The 17,766-nt window shown below is 42.2% G+C and overlaps 3 protein-coding genes across 3 annotated transcripts in view; all 3 read left to right on the top strand.

The window, feature by feature from the left end:
* dtx4a (deltex 4, E3 ubiquitin ligase a) overlaps positions 1-8,317 on the top strand; it is an 11,576-nt gene extending 3,259 nt beyond the window's left edge. Inside the window, exons 4-10 of the mRNA XM_020624415.1 lie at positions 2-309; positions 4,293-4,354; positions 4,647-4,808; positions 4,902-4,963; positions 6,036-6,356; positions 6,453-6,542; positions 6,649-8,317. Coding sequence (XP_020480071.1) covers positions 2-309; positions 4,293-4,354; positions 4,647-4,808; positions 4,902-4,963; positions 6,036-6,356; positions 6,453-6,542; positions 6,649-6,879 — 1,236 coding nt within the window. The 3' untranslated portion in view covers positions 6,880-8,317. The remainder of the gene's footprint in view (position 1; positions 310-4,292; positions 4,355-4,646; positions 4,809-4,901; positions 4,964-6,035; positions 6,357-6,452; positions 6,543-6,648) is intronic.
* A 2,496-nt stretch (positions 8,318-10,813) lies between these two features.
* Positions 10,814-13,566, top strand: msantd1 (Myb/SANT-like DNA-binding domain containing 1). The gene is made up of 3 exons (XM_020624389.1): positions 10,814-11,217; positions 11,309-11,602; positions 12,101-13,566. Exons 1-3 carry the CDS (start codon positions 10,964-10,966, stop codon positions 12,390-12,392), a joined length of 840 nt encoding a protein of 279 aa, XP_020480045.1. The 5' UTR covers positions 10,814-10,963; the 3' UTR covers positions 12,393-13,566.
* A 268-nt stretch (positions 13,567-13,834) lies between these two features.
* rgs12a (regulator of G protein signaling 12a) overlaps positions 13,835-17,766 on the top strand; it is a 36,373-nt gene continuing 32,441 nt past the window's right edge. Inside the window, 3 exon segments of the mRNA XM_020624351.1 lie at positions 13,835-14,476; positions 15,458-16,342; positions 16,344-17,313. Of these exon segments, the coding sequence (XP_020480007.1) occupies positions 15,540-16,342; positions 16,344-17,313 (1,773 nt within the window). The 5' untranslated portion in view covers positions 13,835-14,476; positions 15,458-15,539.

Genomic DNA, 17,766 nt, shown 5'->3' with positions numbered 1-17,766 from the left:
ACCACCTCCCCCTCCACCCACCACCACACCTTCATCTGTCACTACCGCTCCCCCTCACCCATCCACCTCTTCATCCCTCTCTGCTTCCTGTCCTGCCCCGATGGCACCCACTCCAGGGCCTCCTCTCATCTCCACAGCTGCTTCCACCTGCACGCCCTCGCCTTCTGCCCGCGTCCTGGGTCCAGTGTCTTCATCTGGTGCAGCTGCCTGTGCGGCCCCTTTGCCGCCCCGGTCCAGCCTGGCAGGACTGAGCCGGCCTGCACTGCAGCGCATCGCCATGGCTCAGTCGTGTGCCCTTATCGCCTCTGGGTGAGTAGAAAACCACCGACATACACTTTTCTTTTACAGTCCTAAATATTGTACTATCCAAGAATTAACAAGAAAAACCTCTAGAAATTAAGTGTATGCATTCACAATGGTGCATATTTAAGCAAGAGTTAAATTCCTACATTTTCAGTTTAGTCCCAGAATCTATCTCTTCTTCTGTACAAATGAATGAATGGGCCTGTGTATAGATGTCAAAGGCAGGTCAATGTCCTCTTCACCAAAACAAAGCGTGCGCTGTTCACTGATAGGAACCCGTAACAATTAACCATCTACAAAACAACTAAACAGGTTGTGTAAGAACAATCCATGCAGATAGAAATGTGCCTGAGGCCCTTATTACACAGTGCTCATTAGCATTCGTGAGCCTGTAATCTTCATGACAAAGTCCATCAGGTCTGTTCATTCCCATGGAAAAACAGTCAAGAGCATTCACACTAAACAAACCCAGCTCCCACGAGTGTTACACACATTCATCAGATTATAGGGCAACAATGTGATGATGGAGCTGCTTCATAAACACACACACGTAGTTTATTTTTATATATAGTTTTCACCAAACAAGCTGAAAGTACTTTTAAGGCTCCACCAAATATAAAACATGGAATGACATAAAAAAAAGACACGTTCCAGGTTTTAGTCTACAAACCACATCTGGAATGCATCTCCTTTGCATCTAAAGCACATCTGGCACCAAATGCTTGATGCTTTCATCAGTGGTCTTCTTGTGCTTCAAGATTAAACACTGTCCCATCATCAAGATGGAAATTACAGCCAGGATACAAAAGCATCTGAAGTTTGGCAAGAGCTTGAGATGTTTTTGTGTTTTATGCTTGCACTGTGAACAGTCTTTAAAACATGCCAACACGGTGAGGATACTTTCCATGTGAGCCACCCAGCATCACCCCCAGCATAGCACCCTAAATCTATTAATCCGAGCATAAAGCACCAGTTTAGCAGCAGATGAGCCTCAGATTATCACTTTGTATCACAGGCTTAATATTCCTGTATTTTGCATCAGGTGAGCTGTGTGACTAACCCAGTCTTTCAGCGTGTGAGAGTACTCTTCTCTCCAGTAGATGGTTGCACCTGCTGCTGAGGTAAAACCACCAGCATCACCGATGAAGGGTCTCTGATCCCACCAGCCTGGGATTCTCTGCTCACCTCTGTGCTGCTCGCCCTTCTCTTCTCCTCGATCTTAGCTCAAGCTCCTCTCAGTGCTTCTGCCATCATCACCTTTCTACTGTGTTCGTGGCACCACATGAGCACTGATGCCATCATAGAAGAAGAAGAAATAAGTCTTCTAAAGTGTTAGAGTTTTATCATTTAAGTTGATGAGGCTATCATTTAGGAACTGAGTAATTTATAAAAGCAGTCTGCTTCTTCTGTTACTAATGCTGGAACAAGCTATAAACACAACAATGACACAAGATCCCCTTATAAAGTTGCTCTGGCTAACATGTTAGCAAACAGTTGCCTCTCCACACATCCAGCAGACATGGAGAGCATTAGCATTCATTAGCAGTGAAGTGTTTCGGGCAACATGCTGAATCAGCTGCTTGACGAACAGTGTTTTTGCTGTGACTGTAAGCAACACAAATGAGAGCAGTGACTGTGGGTAAATCCCAATTCCGTTATTTGATTCTTCCTTGTTCCTCAACCTGTAGCTTGTTCCGGTTGAGGGAAGAGGCTACTCAAGAGCATCCTCTTTTATAGACCAGTATTCTCCCTTTATCAGGAATCATTTGGACGAAGGATAGACAGAAAGAATGTTTCATGTTGGTATAAACATGTTTGCTCGATTCCTCTCTCCTCAGTTTTTCTCATATTAAACGTGGCTACAGTTAAGGGGATTTACTAAATGACCCAAAACAATCAAGCAGCAGGCTGGGAAATCAGAACTCTGAGTTGAAAGGTGCTTAGTAGAGCTGACCGGAAATTCAGTTGGGTGGTAACTCTATAGGTTTATCACTACAACTGACCACTGTCACATTTTACATTTAATTCATAATTAGTCAAAAAATATTGATTGGTGCAGCTTTAAGGAAACTTCTGTGTGCCTTGCCTAGGATATTGGAGAATTTTCATACCCATAAAGGGAATGTCATAAACTTTTATAAAAAATATTTCTTTATTCAAAAATGATTGTCTGAGTCTTTCAGCCACATTTGTAACTGCTGAGTGAAATTAGCTCTGTTGCATGTACAAAAACATTTTGTATCATAATTCACTGTATATACCAAAAGCTGAGCAGGCTGAATGTTGTGCAGCTTGTTTGAATGCTTGTGTCACATTTTCAAGACAACCTGGCACTGGATATTTAAACGTTATGGTTTATAAATTACAATAGGATCAACCACACCGGTCCAATACTGAGAAACAGAAGTGTAGTGTAGAGGTCTCCTACATCACAGATTATCACAGTCACTTGCTGTGCTCATTTCGCTTCTCACTTCGCAAGGTTTGATTTCTATAAGTGCTTCACCACCACAAAACTTCATCATGTGCCTGAGCAGTGTATTTTCTCCTTTACTCTTTTCATTAGACTCTGTTCATAGTGTGAGATCTGTTTGTAAGTGTGTATGAGTGTTACCATATGCTGCCATTTGTGTGTCTCCATCATCCCAGGTCCCAGATGGAGGCTGCTCTAATGCCACTGGATTAGCCGGGACCAGCGAAACGTGACTCGCTGACACATCTCCTACTTTTATTTCCCTCCCTTTCCCACCATTGCTTGATCTTTTCATCATATCGCTCATGTTTTCCTGTCTGATGCACAAATGTCAGTCAGCTTAGGTTTGACCCAGTCAGCTGCGCTGTTTGTGACTGTGAGTAAAGTCACGTATGCAGGAAGCTAATACTGCAGCTCGTACACCTTGTGTGTTGGTAAACAAAACAAATATAGTAACACTGCACAGTGTAATCAGATTGACTAGTACAGGAAGTGGACAGTACAGTAACTCCATACTGTGAGGTTTTCCATCATTTATCTAGAGAGGGATCAGCTCAGTCAGAACATAGACCTCAAGCTGTTATTAGAACAACAAGGTTATAGTATGTGAAAGTCAACAAAATATTACAAGTATTCAAGTCTCACTTTTATTATATTATCACACTGTAACATTTATTTAGTGGCATTGTGCTGGTATTCTGCTGTATGTGCCTTATGGCAGCCAGGCAGCGTGACATGGTACCTGACAGGTAATCCCTGCTGTGATCAATCTCTGGCCTACAACCAGTTTAGTTAACAGATGGAAACAGAGGGATTAGTCCTATAAAAGAGGAAGGAGACCAGACACCAGCACACAAGCAGAGGACGAGAGTGACGCTACTGCAGCTAAACTGTAGAATCGATCGGCGACGGGGAAAAGAGAAAAGAGTGAAAAACAAACAGTGCGACAAGTGAACATCTTGATTTGTATCTGTGATCTTTGGCACTTTCAAGCAGAAAGATGACCGTTATCAAAACTGGGAGAACGTAAGTACGCACTTCTAACTGGGCGGTCATAGTGTCGACATTACTGCGCTCATGACAGACTGTTGTGTCTGTCACGGTACAGCTGTGGCTATCAGAACAAGACCACATTATATTAGTTGTACCCAAAATTAACAGCAAAATAATGATAATAATAATTTGTTATGTTCCAGGTGTCCAGTGCCGCCATACACATTGTGCTGTTAAGCCTTATACAGTATGCATGATGTGATAACTGTAGGACAGTATGTCAAGTTGTAATGAGCACCGTCTGTTTGTCTCTTCACATGACTCAGCAAAAGCTTCTTAACCTGCTGGTATGGGCTGATCTAGTAACTAGCATATGCTGCAGCCAGCTGTTTGTACTTCTGACTGTCTGCAGGTGACTCATCAGATTTGGACTGACACCCTGAATCTGGGCTGCAGAGGTGTTCTGCCCTGTAGTGTGTCAACAATCTATAGATTCATTTAAATTTGTTTTCTTGTATTCCAGAGTGCCAACAGTTCCTGTGAAGAACCTGAATGGATCTAGCCCTGTTCACCCTGCACTGGCAGGTAAATATAGTGACAGGACCAAACTTTTTAAATCAGAGTTACTTGCTTTAAAATATATCTAAAATTTGTCTTTTAAGACTTAGAAGGGGCATCTTCAGAGTTTGTTGTATTTTGTATAATCTTTTTGTTGACACAGCTAATGTCATTTAGCTTCATATCTCACTGGTGCTTCAGTAAATCCACTGGCCAACCTTCGCCACTATTATTAATTAACCCTGGATAAAGAGCTCATCATGCCATGAGTAAACCCCAAATAGAGCATCTCACACACCCCTCTGCTGGTTGCATCCAGGCATTACAGGAATCCTGATGAGTGCCGCCGGACTTCCTGTTTGCCTGACCCGCCCGCCTAAGTTGGTGCTTCATCCTCCACCTGTGAGCAAGAGTGACATCAAGCCTGTACCCGGTCTGGGCCACTGCTGCCGCAAGACTACCAAGAAGCAGGCCCGCAAAGGTGGCTTTGATGACAACAAAGTCTGCTTTTGCTTTTTGGTGAACAAGCATGTTGGTCATGGATTTGATCATACTTTGTGTTTTCATCTTTTAGGCAAGACACCAGAGGAGGTGGTGAAGAGGTACCTTCAGAAAGTTCGCAATCCTCCAGAAGAGGTCAGTTCTTCTGTTTGATGATTTTCAGTTAAATAAAACATGACCCCTGACAACAAGCAACCCAGTGAGAGGTAACAGCAGGGCTTGATTATATTATATGGGACGGCATCTTGTTGAAATCTCACACAACTCACAGTGCTCTCTGTGCAACAACCGTTGCTTATTTTGACACAGACAAAGCAGAATAACATTTAAAAATATGAGAGAAAACAACTTGCATTTTACCATATTTATGCATCTGTATTTGGTTTAATATCACTTAGACTCACTCTGATTTTTTAAAAATATTAAACCAGGAAATAGAATAGCAAAGTAAAATATAAACCTGTAGTCACATCTACCCTAATGCAGATCAGTTTTGGAAGCAACAAAGAGGCCAAAAGTTTGTCTTTTGGCAAGTTTGTAAAATTTTGTTTGTTTTTTACCATAAAAATAGCCGGGCGGCATGGTGGAGCGGTGGTTAGCATTGTGCCTTTTGTGGGTTCTCTCCGGGTACTCCGGCTTCCTCCCATAGTCCAAAGACATGCATAGATGTACCCAGTGTCAGCTGGGACTGGCTCCAGCACCCCCATGACCCTATGCAGGGATAAACAGTATAGATAGTGGATGGATGGATAAGAAGAGCAACAAAAAATTAATTCTCAAGAAGTAGTTTCTTGGTTTTTCTGGAACTTTCAGACACATCTCATGGCCGTCATCAGCAGGTTGACCTGCTTACTTGTGATGGAGATGTTGGAGTTTTCCAGTTATGGCATGGTCTCGAATTTCATTTTGATTTTCAGTCAAGTGACAACAGCATGCAAAGGAGCTCATAATCCTTGGCAGCTGAACAAACTCAATCTGCCTGTGAAGGCCATGAGATGTGGCTGAGAGCTCTGGTACTTTTTCAAAGTTTTTACAAATTCTGTTGTTTGGCGTGCACAAGCAGCAGCTCGGGCAATAATACAGACTATTTTCAGCTTTTCATGTTTTAGCCAGAGAACAATGAAAGGTTGAAAAGTCGTTGGAACTGTCTGCCCGTATTAGGTTGAATAAGACAAACCTAAAAGTATAAATTATCTTCCCAACTCAGGACTGCACCATCTGCATGGAGGCCCTGGCCGGACCATCAGGGTACAAGGGCCCCGGTGTGGGTGGCATCTCCCGGGCTGAGTCGGTGGGCCGCCTGGCGCAGTGTGGTCACCAGTACCACCTCCAGTGTCTTGTCGCTATGTACAACAATGGCAACAAGGATGGCAGCCTGCAGTGCCCCACCTGCAAGACCATTTATGGAGTCAAGACTGGCAACCAGCCCCCTGGCAAGATGGAGTACCACGTCATCCCCCACTCGCTGCCCGGCCATCCTGACTGCAAAACCATCCGCATCATTTACAACATCCCTCCTGGCATCCAGGTGAAGTTAGGACACAAATGTTTCTGTGACAAAATATGAGCATGTGTTAATTGGTTGTGCTTGGATGATGTGACAAACCCTGCTGTTGCTGTTCAGGGCCCTGAGCATCCAAATCCAGGCAAACCCTTCACTGCCCGTGGGTTCCCCAGACACTGCTATCTCCCTGACAGTGAGAAAGGTCGCAAGGTACAGGATTAAACATCTCCTCTTTCTGACTTCTATGAAGACATGATGTAGAGTGTGATGAAGAGTATGTGATAAAATTGTCTTCTTCCTTCATCTTGTTGTCCAGGTTCTGAGGTTGCTCCTGGTGGCGTGGGACCGCCGGCTCATTTTTTCTGTGGGCACATCCAGCACCACTGGCGAGTCCGACACTGTCATCTGGAACGAGGTGCACCACAAGACGGAGTTCGGCTCCAACCTGACAGGTCACGGCTACCCCGACCCCGGCCACCTGGACAACGTTCTCGAAGAGCTCAAGGCTCAGGGTATTACCGAGGAGGAGTGTCTACCCAGAGACTGAACAGAGACGTTCAAGACACTGAAAACACGCAAAAACAGATTGAGGTCTGTAAACAAACAATACTGATAAAGGATCCGCAGTGGACAGATGAGTTACTCTGAAAACCTGACAAAATGAAGAGAGAGGAACTTTTGCCTCCAGAGATGGAAAACACCTTCAAAAACAATCCTCTTCACAGGAGCAAAGTGAAATACTTGGTCAGCAGAATGTGCTGCAAATAACCGTTCTCTTATGACTGAATGGGTCCATTGTGGGAAGTAATTCTGTTTCCTGATGCAGTAACAGTGTCAAGATTGCAGAAGTCATTCAGTGAGACAGTTGAGACCACTGTGCACATACAAGTCAATGTTAGGCTTTTTTTTTTTTTTTAATCTGTCATTTATACTGTGAGACTTCATGTCAAGAATGTAACTAAGTGAATTTTGCTGAACTGACTACTACTGCTGCTATGTGGAACTGAATGGAGGTTAATCAGAGATGTGTGAGGTCTGTACGTTTTATAAATGTTAGTCCACAAGCAGAAGAAACGTTTCACAGCAGATAAATAGTGTGTAACTGGTTATCTGAGCATGGATATTTGCCGACCTCTAGTGGTACTTTTTCAGAACTACATTGATTTTCAGGTTTGACTTAAATTGTATTGTTGTATAATATACATATTTGATATATTATAATGTTTCCATTCTGTCGTGTTTTTTTTAAATGTTTTGATTTGACATTTTGTTTTATATGGTGTGTTACATTGCATTGTTTTTGGGTGTGGTGTGGCAAACTGAGATGTAGGGTAAAGAAGCTGCTGGTGTACCAGAGTTGGCCTGTCACTTTACATGCCATTCACTAGCCCCTTTGTTTAAAACCTATAATTTTCACTATTTTGTATTTGATAGGTTCACAGACTGACATTCCTTAATTGTCCTGCCCTGAGGGGCATGGGTTCATGTAATAACTTTCTATCTCTTCTTGTATCTGCATTATTGTTAAACACTGATGAGGAAAAGCTACTCTGGATTATACTGTTCCCCCTCAGGAAGAGTAAATTCCCATAAAGCTAGGATTGGACCTGCTGCCTCAGCTCAAATTTGCACAGAGCTTTCTACTTAGTATGAAAAGGAAACAGACAGCTTGCATCTACTGTATATTTTGTGTAGAACGCACACCAGCCTCAAATGATCTAATCACACAACACAATGTGGTCATCAGTTGTTTCGTCCTGTTTAGTTTTTGCAATGAGCAGGTGTGAAACACACAGACCTGTCTGCATTCAGTTCATTGTGGACTGGTTTATTATGAGGTACGTTAAACTTTATGTACAACAGTAGTATGTGTTGACATACTAACGTAGACTAACGTTTAAGGCATTTATACTTTATGATACTGTATGTATGCACTCTACTGTATGTACAGTATGTGTTTTATGTGCCCAAATTTGCATTAAACATTTTTCTAAGGTTCAAAGAAATTACAGAACTTGGCTCTGGTTTGCTCCTTTATTTTACTATGTAGCATTGATTTGTGTAGTCCATAAATGTGCCTGTTTTTATTACTTTAAAGTGAGACTATGTACCGTTCAGTAAATTGTAGTCACCGTGACCACAAGCAGCAAATGCAGGATAATGTTAAAACAAAGTATCACCAGAGTTAAAGCAGAGGAGTCATAAAGTCAACAAATTGAATTAGTCTATCTAAAGTATGCTAATGTTAGCTAACATTGACCACCGTTAGCTACCAGACCACATAAGACCATAACAGCTACCTCTTAGTGCATGTGTGTTTTAATCAATATCTGTTCAGTTATTATAGCGCAAAGCTGAGTTTTCAAGGTAAAACCCTCCTTTCATTTAATTTAGGTATTTGTATAAATATTCATGGAGAGTTTAAATAAATTGATGACAAAGGCTGCAGAAAGCAGTGACATTATACAGTACAGTATGAGCAACTTATACAATGGGACAATTAAATTTAAATTATTAATTGAAATGATTTTCTCTTAAGCCTCTACTGTGTTTCTGTGCTGCATTATTGTGACTGTGTTCCCCAGTGCACTACAAAATAATCACTACAGCGTCTGCGGCTACAGTGCACCAATATTAGAATAATGGAAAACAAAAACAGTGAATGAATGAATGAAGAACAATGTTGTTTTCAATTACCAAAACTGAGAAGTGCTGCAGGGTTTTGTCATTAACATTAACTAATAACATAGAAGAAGCACTGATTTGTTTCACTCCACGAGTGCATACTAAATAAGATCGAGCTACATATGTTGGTTCGATTTTTAAACCTATTGTGTGAGTACAATTTGGACAAATTTCCAGCAATATGAGAAGTTTGTGAAAGGTCCCTAGTTTCTCTGGTCAGTATTAAGATGTTCCAATATGATTAGGCAATATAGCTCACTCACATTACTGACTTCTACATCTAGACATGAGAGGCACATGAACAGTTTATCTGTAGATTAGTCTAGCTCTTGGATTAGTAGTGAGGATTACCTCCATCTAATTGAATGAAAAAATGGGAAGATAATTAAACACAATTATAATGGACCCTGGTAAGAAGCTTCAGTCATGATATTGAAAAACATGAGTTAATAGGAATCTGTTGCTGAAATTGTATTTCTTTAAACATAATCATTTAAGTCTTATATATGACTTATTGAAGACAACAGAGGGATTTTTTTTCTGTCTACTTCTGCCAGTGTTTTCACTTGTTTAGGCACAAAACCATTGAAGACAAAAGCAAAAACAAACATAGAAAACCCTTCACACTGACTTTCACTCACTCTTGTATTTTTGCAGCTGTGGAGCTTTGTGTTTTTCTTTAAGCAACAGATGTGATGGATCAAGCAAAGCTGGCAATTTTGGCAATAAATTGCACTAGCTGCCTTTCAGGTTAGTGAGGAGCAGATGGGTTAAGGGTCTAATCAGGTAAAACTGGACTGACAGCAACTAGTGGCACTAATAAAGAAGAAGTGACGATGGATGACTTGTGTTACTGCATTGCCATTTCTGATCTTTTCAGGCTGCAAAAACAAACAGAAAGAGACAAAGCAGAAGGTAAAAAGATGCACAGAAAGACTTGTTTGAGTTTTTAGAAACAGTGATGCATTAAAGTTCTGGAAGGAAAGATGGAAGCAGAGAGGGAGGGATAAAGAAAGGAAGCAAGAGGGAGGAAATGCATTTATCAGATTAGGGTGCTTCACATGAAGATAGACAGCGATCTGTCTCTTGCTGAAAGCCTAATGGGGGAGGGGTTTCCAACTGGTTAGAGAACCCCCTCCTGCAGGGGTCCATTGTCTACAACCCCCAGCCATGAATAGAAATCTGATTACAGCAGACAGGATAATGTATTCTACTGCAGGGTTGCCTACAATTGATCACCACATGTTGCCATTTTGTCTGACGTTTCCCCCCTGTTATTTCCACCTGATGTGCTTCACTGATTTTCAGGGAAAGGTCTAAACTGCAGGCTGGGAGTGTTTTCTTCTCTTCTACATCATTCCAGATGAAACAAATCCTCCCTCTCCCCATCTCAAAATGACTTGTCTATTATTAAAAGCTTTTAAATGAAGCAGTGTGTTGGCTGGCTACCAGATCCAGTGCCGTGTTGCCAAGGAACCACATACTCGTAGTCTCAGCTCTTTTTCCCACCAGCTCCCCAGAGGCTCATATTTCAAACCTGTCAGCAATCTCGTGCACTCACACTGCTGCCTTTCAGCTAAAAGCTTTTTATGCTGCCAGTGGAGCAGCATGGAGGGGAAAGGAGAGAGGTTGGGAGTGGCTGGATGAGAGGGGAGGGGAAATGAAGGACCTCCCTCACTGTTGCCAAGGCAACTTGATGTCATGGTGACATCATGCACCGCTAAAAGCTTTTAACCGGATTTCTCTCCTGCCTTAGGCCCCATTTTGAGTCCTCTTTCAGCGAGACTAGGGGGAAGGGCACAGGCAGCACTGTCTGTGCCTCCTTGCATGAATCACTCCCTCACTGCAGACCCAACAGAGCTCTTAGCACAGTAAAAGCCTTTCAAATTCAACCTCTAAAGGTCCTATTTCTGCAGCCAGCACAGTCCAAGAGAAGCATTTCAAAAATGGCAGTAGAGGATGGTTTCAGCTATCTAATGCCAGGCCACAGTGAGAAACACAGGCGGGCCCCAAACTGGACCGATGGTGAAATGAAAGCCCTCCTGTACGTGTGGGAGGAACACCACAACGAACTGAAAATGAGCAAGAGGAATGCTAAGGTTTATGAGAAGATGTCCCAGAGGTTTTTCCAGCTGACTGGAGAGCAACGCTTCAAAGAGGAGATCAAGATGAAAATCACCAACATGTCTTTCCAGTACAGGCAAGTGCACCAGTTCCAAATGTCCGCCCAGAGTTATGACTCCAAACATCAGATTTTGCATATATATAAAAATCCCTTTTTCCTCTAACAGGCGACTGAAATCCACAGTCGGTGAAAGCAGTGAGACACCAGACTGGCCTTACTATAAGGCCATTGAGAAGATCCTCTCTAAGCCACTGGAGAACGGGCGAGTGAACTCTTTGGAGTTTCAGGCCTCTGCTGCTGGCCCCTCCACTTCCTCCCAGTCTACAGACAACCTGGTTCCCCAGTCAGAGGAGGGGATGATGGGATTCCTGCCAGAGTACACAGGCTCCTCAGATGAGATGGAGATAAAACAGGAGCTGGACTCTTTGAGCTCTGACAGTGAGCACACACAGGGCTCCAGGTAATAGGAGCTAGCTGAGTGTGCGTGTGTGTGTGTGTTTTAATGACTGTTCAAGCTAATAACATGCTGATAATCTAACTTTGTACTCAGTTATTTCAGATAAGCTATTGTTTATGCACTATTCAACTATACTGAGATAATGACAGTAGCATGTTGACGCAGTGGTTAGCACTGTCGCCTCATAACAAACAGGTTGCAGATTTGAGGGGGAAGGGCACGACCCGAGGCCTTTCTGTGCGGAGTTTGCATGTTCTCCCTGTGCCTGTGTGGGATCTCTCTAGGTACTCCAACTTCCTCCTACAGTCCAAAGACATGAAGCTTAGGCTCATTAGAGCTTTTTTTTTTTTACATATATGACATTAGAATTCATTCTATATGGCACAAATGTGGAATTTTAAAACCAAATTAGATTGCGGGATTAACAATTAGCTCTTGTACCCTGAGGTGATCTAGCAGCAATTACTGTCTGCTCTAAAATCTCCCTTCTCTCTGCTCCAGCTCCCATCCTATTTCAGCCAGGAAGAGACATGCCAACAAGCACCTGTCAATGAAGAGGAAGAAACTACGGGTGATGCAGGCCATGCTGCAGCAACAAAGGAGGTCAAGTCGGGCCATAGAGGAAACGTGCAGGGAGGTTCGTCGAGCCATGCACCAACAAAACCTCCTCCAGGTCCAGTGTCTGCAGCTGCAGGAGCGTATGATGAACCTCCTGGAGAAGATGATCCAACCTCCCTCCACCACATCGGCATCATGGGGTCAGAGCGGGGCCAAAGATCTAGGGAAGCCATGACGTGTGAGGGTTATGGTTGTTGGGAGAGGCCATGGTCTTGCCTCACCTATAGCCTCTTTTAAGCAAAAATAAAGAATATCTTTTGGTTTCAGTTTTAAAGTATTTTTCATGTTATAAAGTATATGACTCATCAATGAAGGAATGGTACAGAGATGTACAAAAATATGCCAGTACAATTTCTTAAGGTGTCATCAGTCAAAATATCATTAATGGAAGATGACAGTGTTGAAAGCCATGATGACATAAGCTGGCACCTTAGCCTCTACACTGAGTTAGGCTCAAATGTAAATTTTCATTTTAATTATAGTTGTACCTGTCTTGATAAACTGTCCTGTTCAAATCACTGTGGGAACAACAGACTTCAACAGATTTATCTTATCACTTGCTGGGAAATTATGATTCCAAAACAGGGCAATTTGTAGCATTATGAAGCAGGACTTGAGAGAATGATCCCTGCTGAGGAGGCTGGAAAGAAGCTGTGAGCAAAAACACTGCAGTCACTAGCCAACACAAACTTCACCAGGCTTCTTGTAAAAGGACATTTTACATCTCTCAAATGTCTCCTTTTAGTGCACAGTACCATTACAGTCAGTATAAACAGAAACATTCTGGTCTACCATCTCCTGTGGAAGAGACAGAGCTATTTCTAGTCTTGATTTTTTTTAGCTCATCAAAACTGAATGGAAAAGACAGATGCCTCTGATGGTGGGAGCTTTGCGCTTCTAAAATTAGAGTAATTTTTCTGCTTTCAACTGAAAGACTTATTCAAGGTGAAGTTTGTCTAGATGTAATAAATAAAGGTTTGAGAAATACTGACTCACTAATAATTATTTTATTTATATCCAGTCATTTCTGATGGTACTGTACATGCACACTAATTGGGCTGAACAAAATCAACAGCGCATTTAATCTTGGGTAGCATTGTGCTTTTTAAAAAAGCACAAAACCTTTTTCCAGTGCTATGTAAAGTCATAAAGATGACATGTTCTTGTTTGCGGTTTTGTTGAATAAACCAGTGGACTGGACATTGCTTAATGTGTGGCACTGTAATTTTCCCTGAATATTTCTGCAAGATAATTAAATGCAAAATGTTTACCTTTCATCTTTTAAGAGGATTACGGGAAAATAAAAACTAAATTTGTTCCATCACACATTACACCTGCTCCACAGAGCTCACTGCTTTATGAAAAAGAAAATACTTTTTTTTTTTAAAAGATGTACACCAAGTTATGCTATGTGTGATTTTACATTTTCACAGCAGTAATAAATGAAGCAAAGTGCACCAGCTTGTCATGGTCTAGCAATATGCTATTAATAATCCTATTGTCACATTAAATGACTGGCAGCTATTCTCTCTTTAATGCAAAGTGGTGTAGGCTCCACATAAACCATGTGACATTGTGCACAACCGTTGCAGCCCTTTGACCAGAGAGGTATTGTTTACTATGCCATGTGAAGAGCTGCACTACTGTGGACGAGGCAGCGACCCACATGCAAGGAGACTGAGGGATATTGCTGTAAAATCATTTGGGTGAGACTTATAAGTTGTAGGCTATATTTTTAATCATATTAATAATTTACCACTACTGTATGTGTTTTAATATCTAACTTGCTCCTTCGTGTGAATACTGAGCTTGGAGCGCGGTTTTAGTCCTCATTTTTCAAAATTCAAAATGTGCTCTCTGTTTAAAAAGATCCAGGCTTTTAAATATGATTAATGCATGTATTAACCCGAAATAAACCCCATCTATTGGCATCAGCGGCAGCCAATAGCGTCATTCCAGTCGTTTGAATATTTAAAGAGCTCGGCCCTGTGATTGGCCAGAAGGAGAGGTCACATGATCCAGAGACGTTACGCTGTCATGGTTACAGTGAAAGACGCTCGAGCTTGAGTGAATGGAGGGAGGAGGTGTTCTCGCGCGTAGCCATATGGACAGACTAGTTTTGAACGGTTCTAAATCACGACGGGGAAATGTTTTTGTGAATTATAAAAAAAATGGACGCATAATCAAAGTGAATGTAAAACTGTGGGCGTTTCTGCGGAACTTTTCACCAGCGGGAAAGGCGATTTAAGGACGTTAAAAGTAAGTTCTCCAGACCCTTCAATGTAGTTCTAGTTTCCGACTACTAACTATTGTGCTAGTTTAACACTGACGTTTTTATAACCGTTAGCGAACTGATAAAAAAAACGAAGCACCCTTTGTCAGGTGTTTCCTGTGTTTTTCCTGTGTTGAATATTTTTAGCTTGTGTAGAATAGAGTACAGGAACGTTAAAAATAGTGGTTGACCCAAACTAAAGACTGGATGTCATTAAAGCGTGGCTGGTGAGGAGGCAGCCAGCTGGCATTCAGTTTTGGGGGAGTGTGTGTGTGAGGGGGGGTTGATGGTAATTTGCAAACTGTGTTAGGACATAAAAGCTGCCTGTGTCTTATCTCTTGACTGGTAATTGCTAAAATAAGATCGATATCAGTGTTTTAGCTCCTTTATTACGTTACCTCGCAAAGAGTAAAATGGAGCTAAACAGCCTGCATCGTACTTTTTTTTTGCTTTAACGTGTGTGTATTGTAAAGTATTTTGTAAATGTATTTTTAATATAATTAACAAGCTATATAATGTAATACTAAAACAAGTGACTTAATTGATTACCTGATTGCTAGAAAATTACTCAAAGCACTTTTGGCGATTATTTATTATCAAAATTGATGTCCAATTTTTCAATGAACATTACCATTTTCTGTTTCCATCTTTTCAGACATGATGATTTCTTGCTTTATTTTGTCTCAAATAGCTGTAAATTGAATGTTGTAGGGTTTTAAACTAGTGTTTGGACAAAGCCTAGATTTAATTTTGGGTTCTGGAAAGCTGGGTGTTTTGACATGTTTTTGGACATTTTATTAGCAAACAATTAATCAAACAACTAACTGATTATTTATATGTGCAACATAATAATTTATACTTAATATTCTGCAGCTGCAGCTCTAGTTTAATGCTTCATTTGATATATTGCCAACAAACGGCTTTTTTAAGCTTCTTCCTTCTTTTTTGCCCACTTTGTGTGACTGTAGGATGACAACAACACAATAGTGTTGGCAACCTGCAAGTGTTTCAGTTCCCACACACTGGATCTCACAGCACTCTACAACAAAGATGAGGATACAGGGACAATCTGAGGGCGCAAGGAGGTGTCTGGATTTAAATGCAGTCCGTGAGCTCAGGGCTGTGGAAGTCACCCGTGGTCGGGCAGGATATGGTTTTACTATTTGGGGACAGAGGCCCTGTATCTTGAGGGGTATCCTGAAGGGAAGTCCTGCTGACCTAGTGGGACTCAAACAGGGGGATTGCATCATGGCCGTCAATGGAACTGATGTGTCCACTGCTTCGCATGAGACTGTTGTGGAGCTGATTGGCAGCTGCAAAGGACTCTTGCAGCTGGTGGTGCACACTGAAGGTCGAATAATAAGGAACCCCATCCTTAATGATGCAAAATTTGGCATTAGCCAGAAAAGTGATATTCTACAAAAGCCTGGTGTTCTTCGCACTATCTCAGACAATTCAAGCGATTCCTCCTTTAACTTGAGTCATGCTATCACCAGCAAACAGAGGCCGGTATCAGAGCCTAATATGTCGCAGTGGTCACAACAGTGGAGCTGCTTAGCTGAGCAGCCAAAGGAGGAAACTTCTAGAGTGGGTTGCACAGACTCTGTTTTTAGAGACACAGAAGACGTCAGCCTAGACTGGGGCATTTTAAACACGACCTTGGTGGTGGGCTACCTTAGCTCCACAGAGCTGATTTTAAACACTGCAGAATCCGAGGAGGACTGTTTGAAAGCCATACGTGAACAAATACGACAGTTGGGAACAGAACAAGATACCCACACTCTGGTGGTGATGAAGATCATGTTTGATTGCATCCGGCTGTGTGATGACACTGGAGCTGTTCTGGCAGCATTTGGCTGTGTGTGCTGAAGACCCACGTTTCTTTTGTCTGGTCACTACAGCACATATTCTCAATGGTCGCGTCCCAGAGGATGGTCCATTGAGGGCCTCCTGTCATGTTTTCTTCATCGACCCAGAGCTGGGAAACCATGAGGACCATTTAGGCATTGTTGGACGCTTTGGCTTTCACTGCACTCCAGATCCAGATGCTTTGGGCTGCCTGGAATTTCCTCAGACCCCACCAGGTGTCCTGCACTTCATAACAGTTCTGTACAGTGATATGGGGGAGGCTGTTGGGAGGCTAAGATTCAAACTGGATATGGAGGCTCAGCAGCAAGCCAAAGAGAGTGGCAACAATGGCAAACATGGCAGCGCCAGCAGCAACGGGGACAGTGGAATTGGAAATGCATCCCCTCCTGAGGAGACAGAAAACAAGGATTTTTCTTCTGCAATCCGAAACCACCCTGGGGCCCCCCTCCCCACCTGTCCATGGGATTATCCTTCATCTGAAGACTTCACCCCAGTAAACCTTTCTAATAATGGCAAAAAACTTAATCCAGAGAACAGTGCCGGCACAAATTCCCTTTCAGAGTCACTACCTGGTCCTGATTCCCTGACTAGCTTTTATGGAGGTCCCCCACCCAGGCTTGAGTTCCAGTTTAAGCCCCCACCACCTCCTCTGCCTTTGGGTAAAAAACCAAACTTCTTTGGAGACCCTCTCAGAAGTAGCCAAAGGTGGTTCTCAAAGCCAAAGTGTCCTAAAGTGCTAAGCAATGATCCAGAGCCTCAAGTGGCATCCAGCAACAACTGGCCCTCTAGTGTTAGTCTTAGCACCAGCACCAGTATCCTGCCTCCCTCTATGAGTCAGATCCCTTCAGCCAGGTACCAGCCAGCAGACGTCATGATGCTGCCTCCCAGAGAACAATGGACCAAAAGGTTTTTTGAACAGAAAGAGAAACAGTGGAAGGACAGTAGTACCAAAAATGTGAGTCACTTTTTTGTTTTAAAGCTGGAATCTGCAGGATTTTAAAAAAGCTACACATTTATTACATTTCAAGTTGCTTCTTACTCTGCTACTGGAAAGTGTTGATCAGGTTGGTCAGGTCATACTGGTGAGCTGAGATCTGAATCTGGGGTTCCCAACCATATTCAACTGTAACCCCTTAAAAAAAAACAATATCTACTTATGACGCTTGATTTGATTTGGTTTATTCATTCAAGCATGTAAAACAGTTGATATGTCAACACATGTAATTTCACACATATCCAACAATAATAATCCAATATCAGTTTACTTATACCTAGTACATGCTTGAACGGAGTAGGAAGAAGTTAGACTTATCTAGTCCTACCCCATGACATCATTTTACAACTTTTAAATCCTAAGCAATATCTCTAGATAAATAATTATCCTCTACACCACACAAGTAATATACTA

This window comes from Monopterus albus, unplaced genomic scaffold, assembly GCF_001952655.1.
Source record: "Monopterus albus unplaced genomic scaffold, M_albus_1.0 scaffold326.1, whole genome shotgun sequence".
Lineage (NCBI taxonomy): Eukaryota > Metazoa > Chordata > Actinopteri > Synbranchiformes > Synbranchidae > Monopterus > Monopterus albus.
The sequence above is the reverse complement of the archived record's forward strand: the minus strand, read 5'-3'. Positions and strand labels throughout refer to the sequence as shown.

Excerpts from the sequence above, each read along its gene's own strand:
- msantd1 (XM_020624389.1), top strand. The coding sequence starts at position 10,964 with ATGGCAGTAGAGGATGGTTTCAGCTATCTAATGCCAGGCCACAGTGAG. Across the intron at positions 11,218-11,308 it reads AACATGTCTTTCCAGTACAG|GCGACTGAAATCCACAGTCG; the intron begins GCAAGTGCACCA and ends TTCCTCTAACAG. Across the intron at positions 11,603-12,100 it reads GAGCACACACAGGGCTCCAG|CTCCCATCCTATTTCAGCCA; the intron begins GTAATAGGAGCT and ends TCTCTGCTCCAG.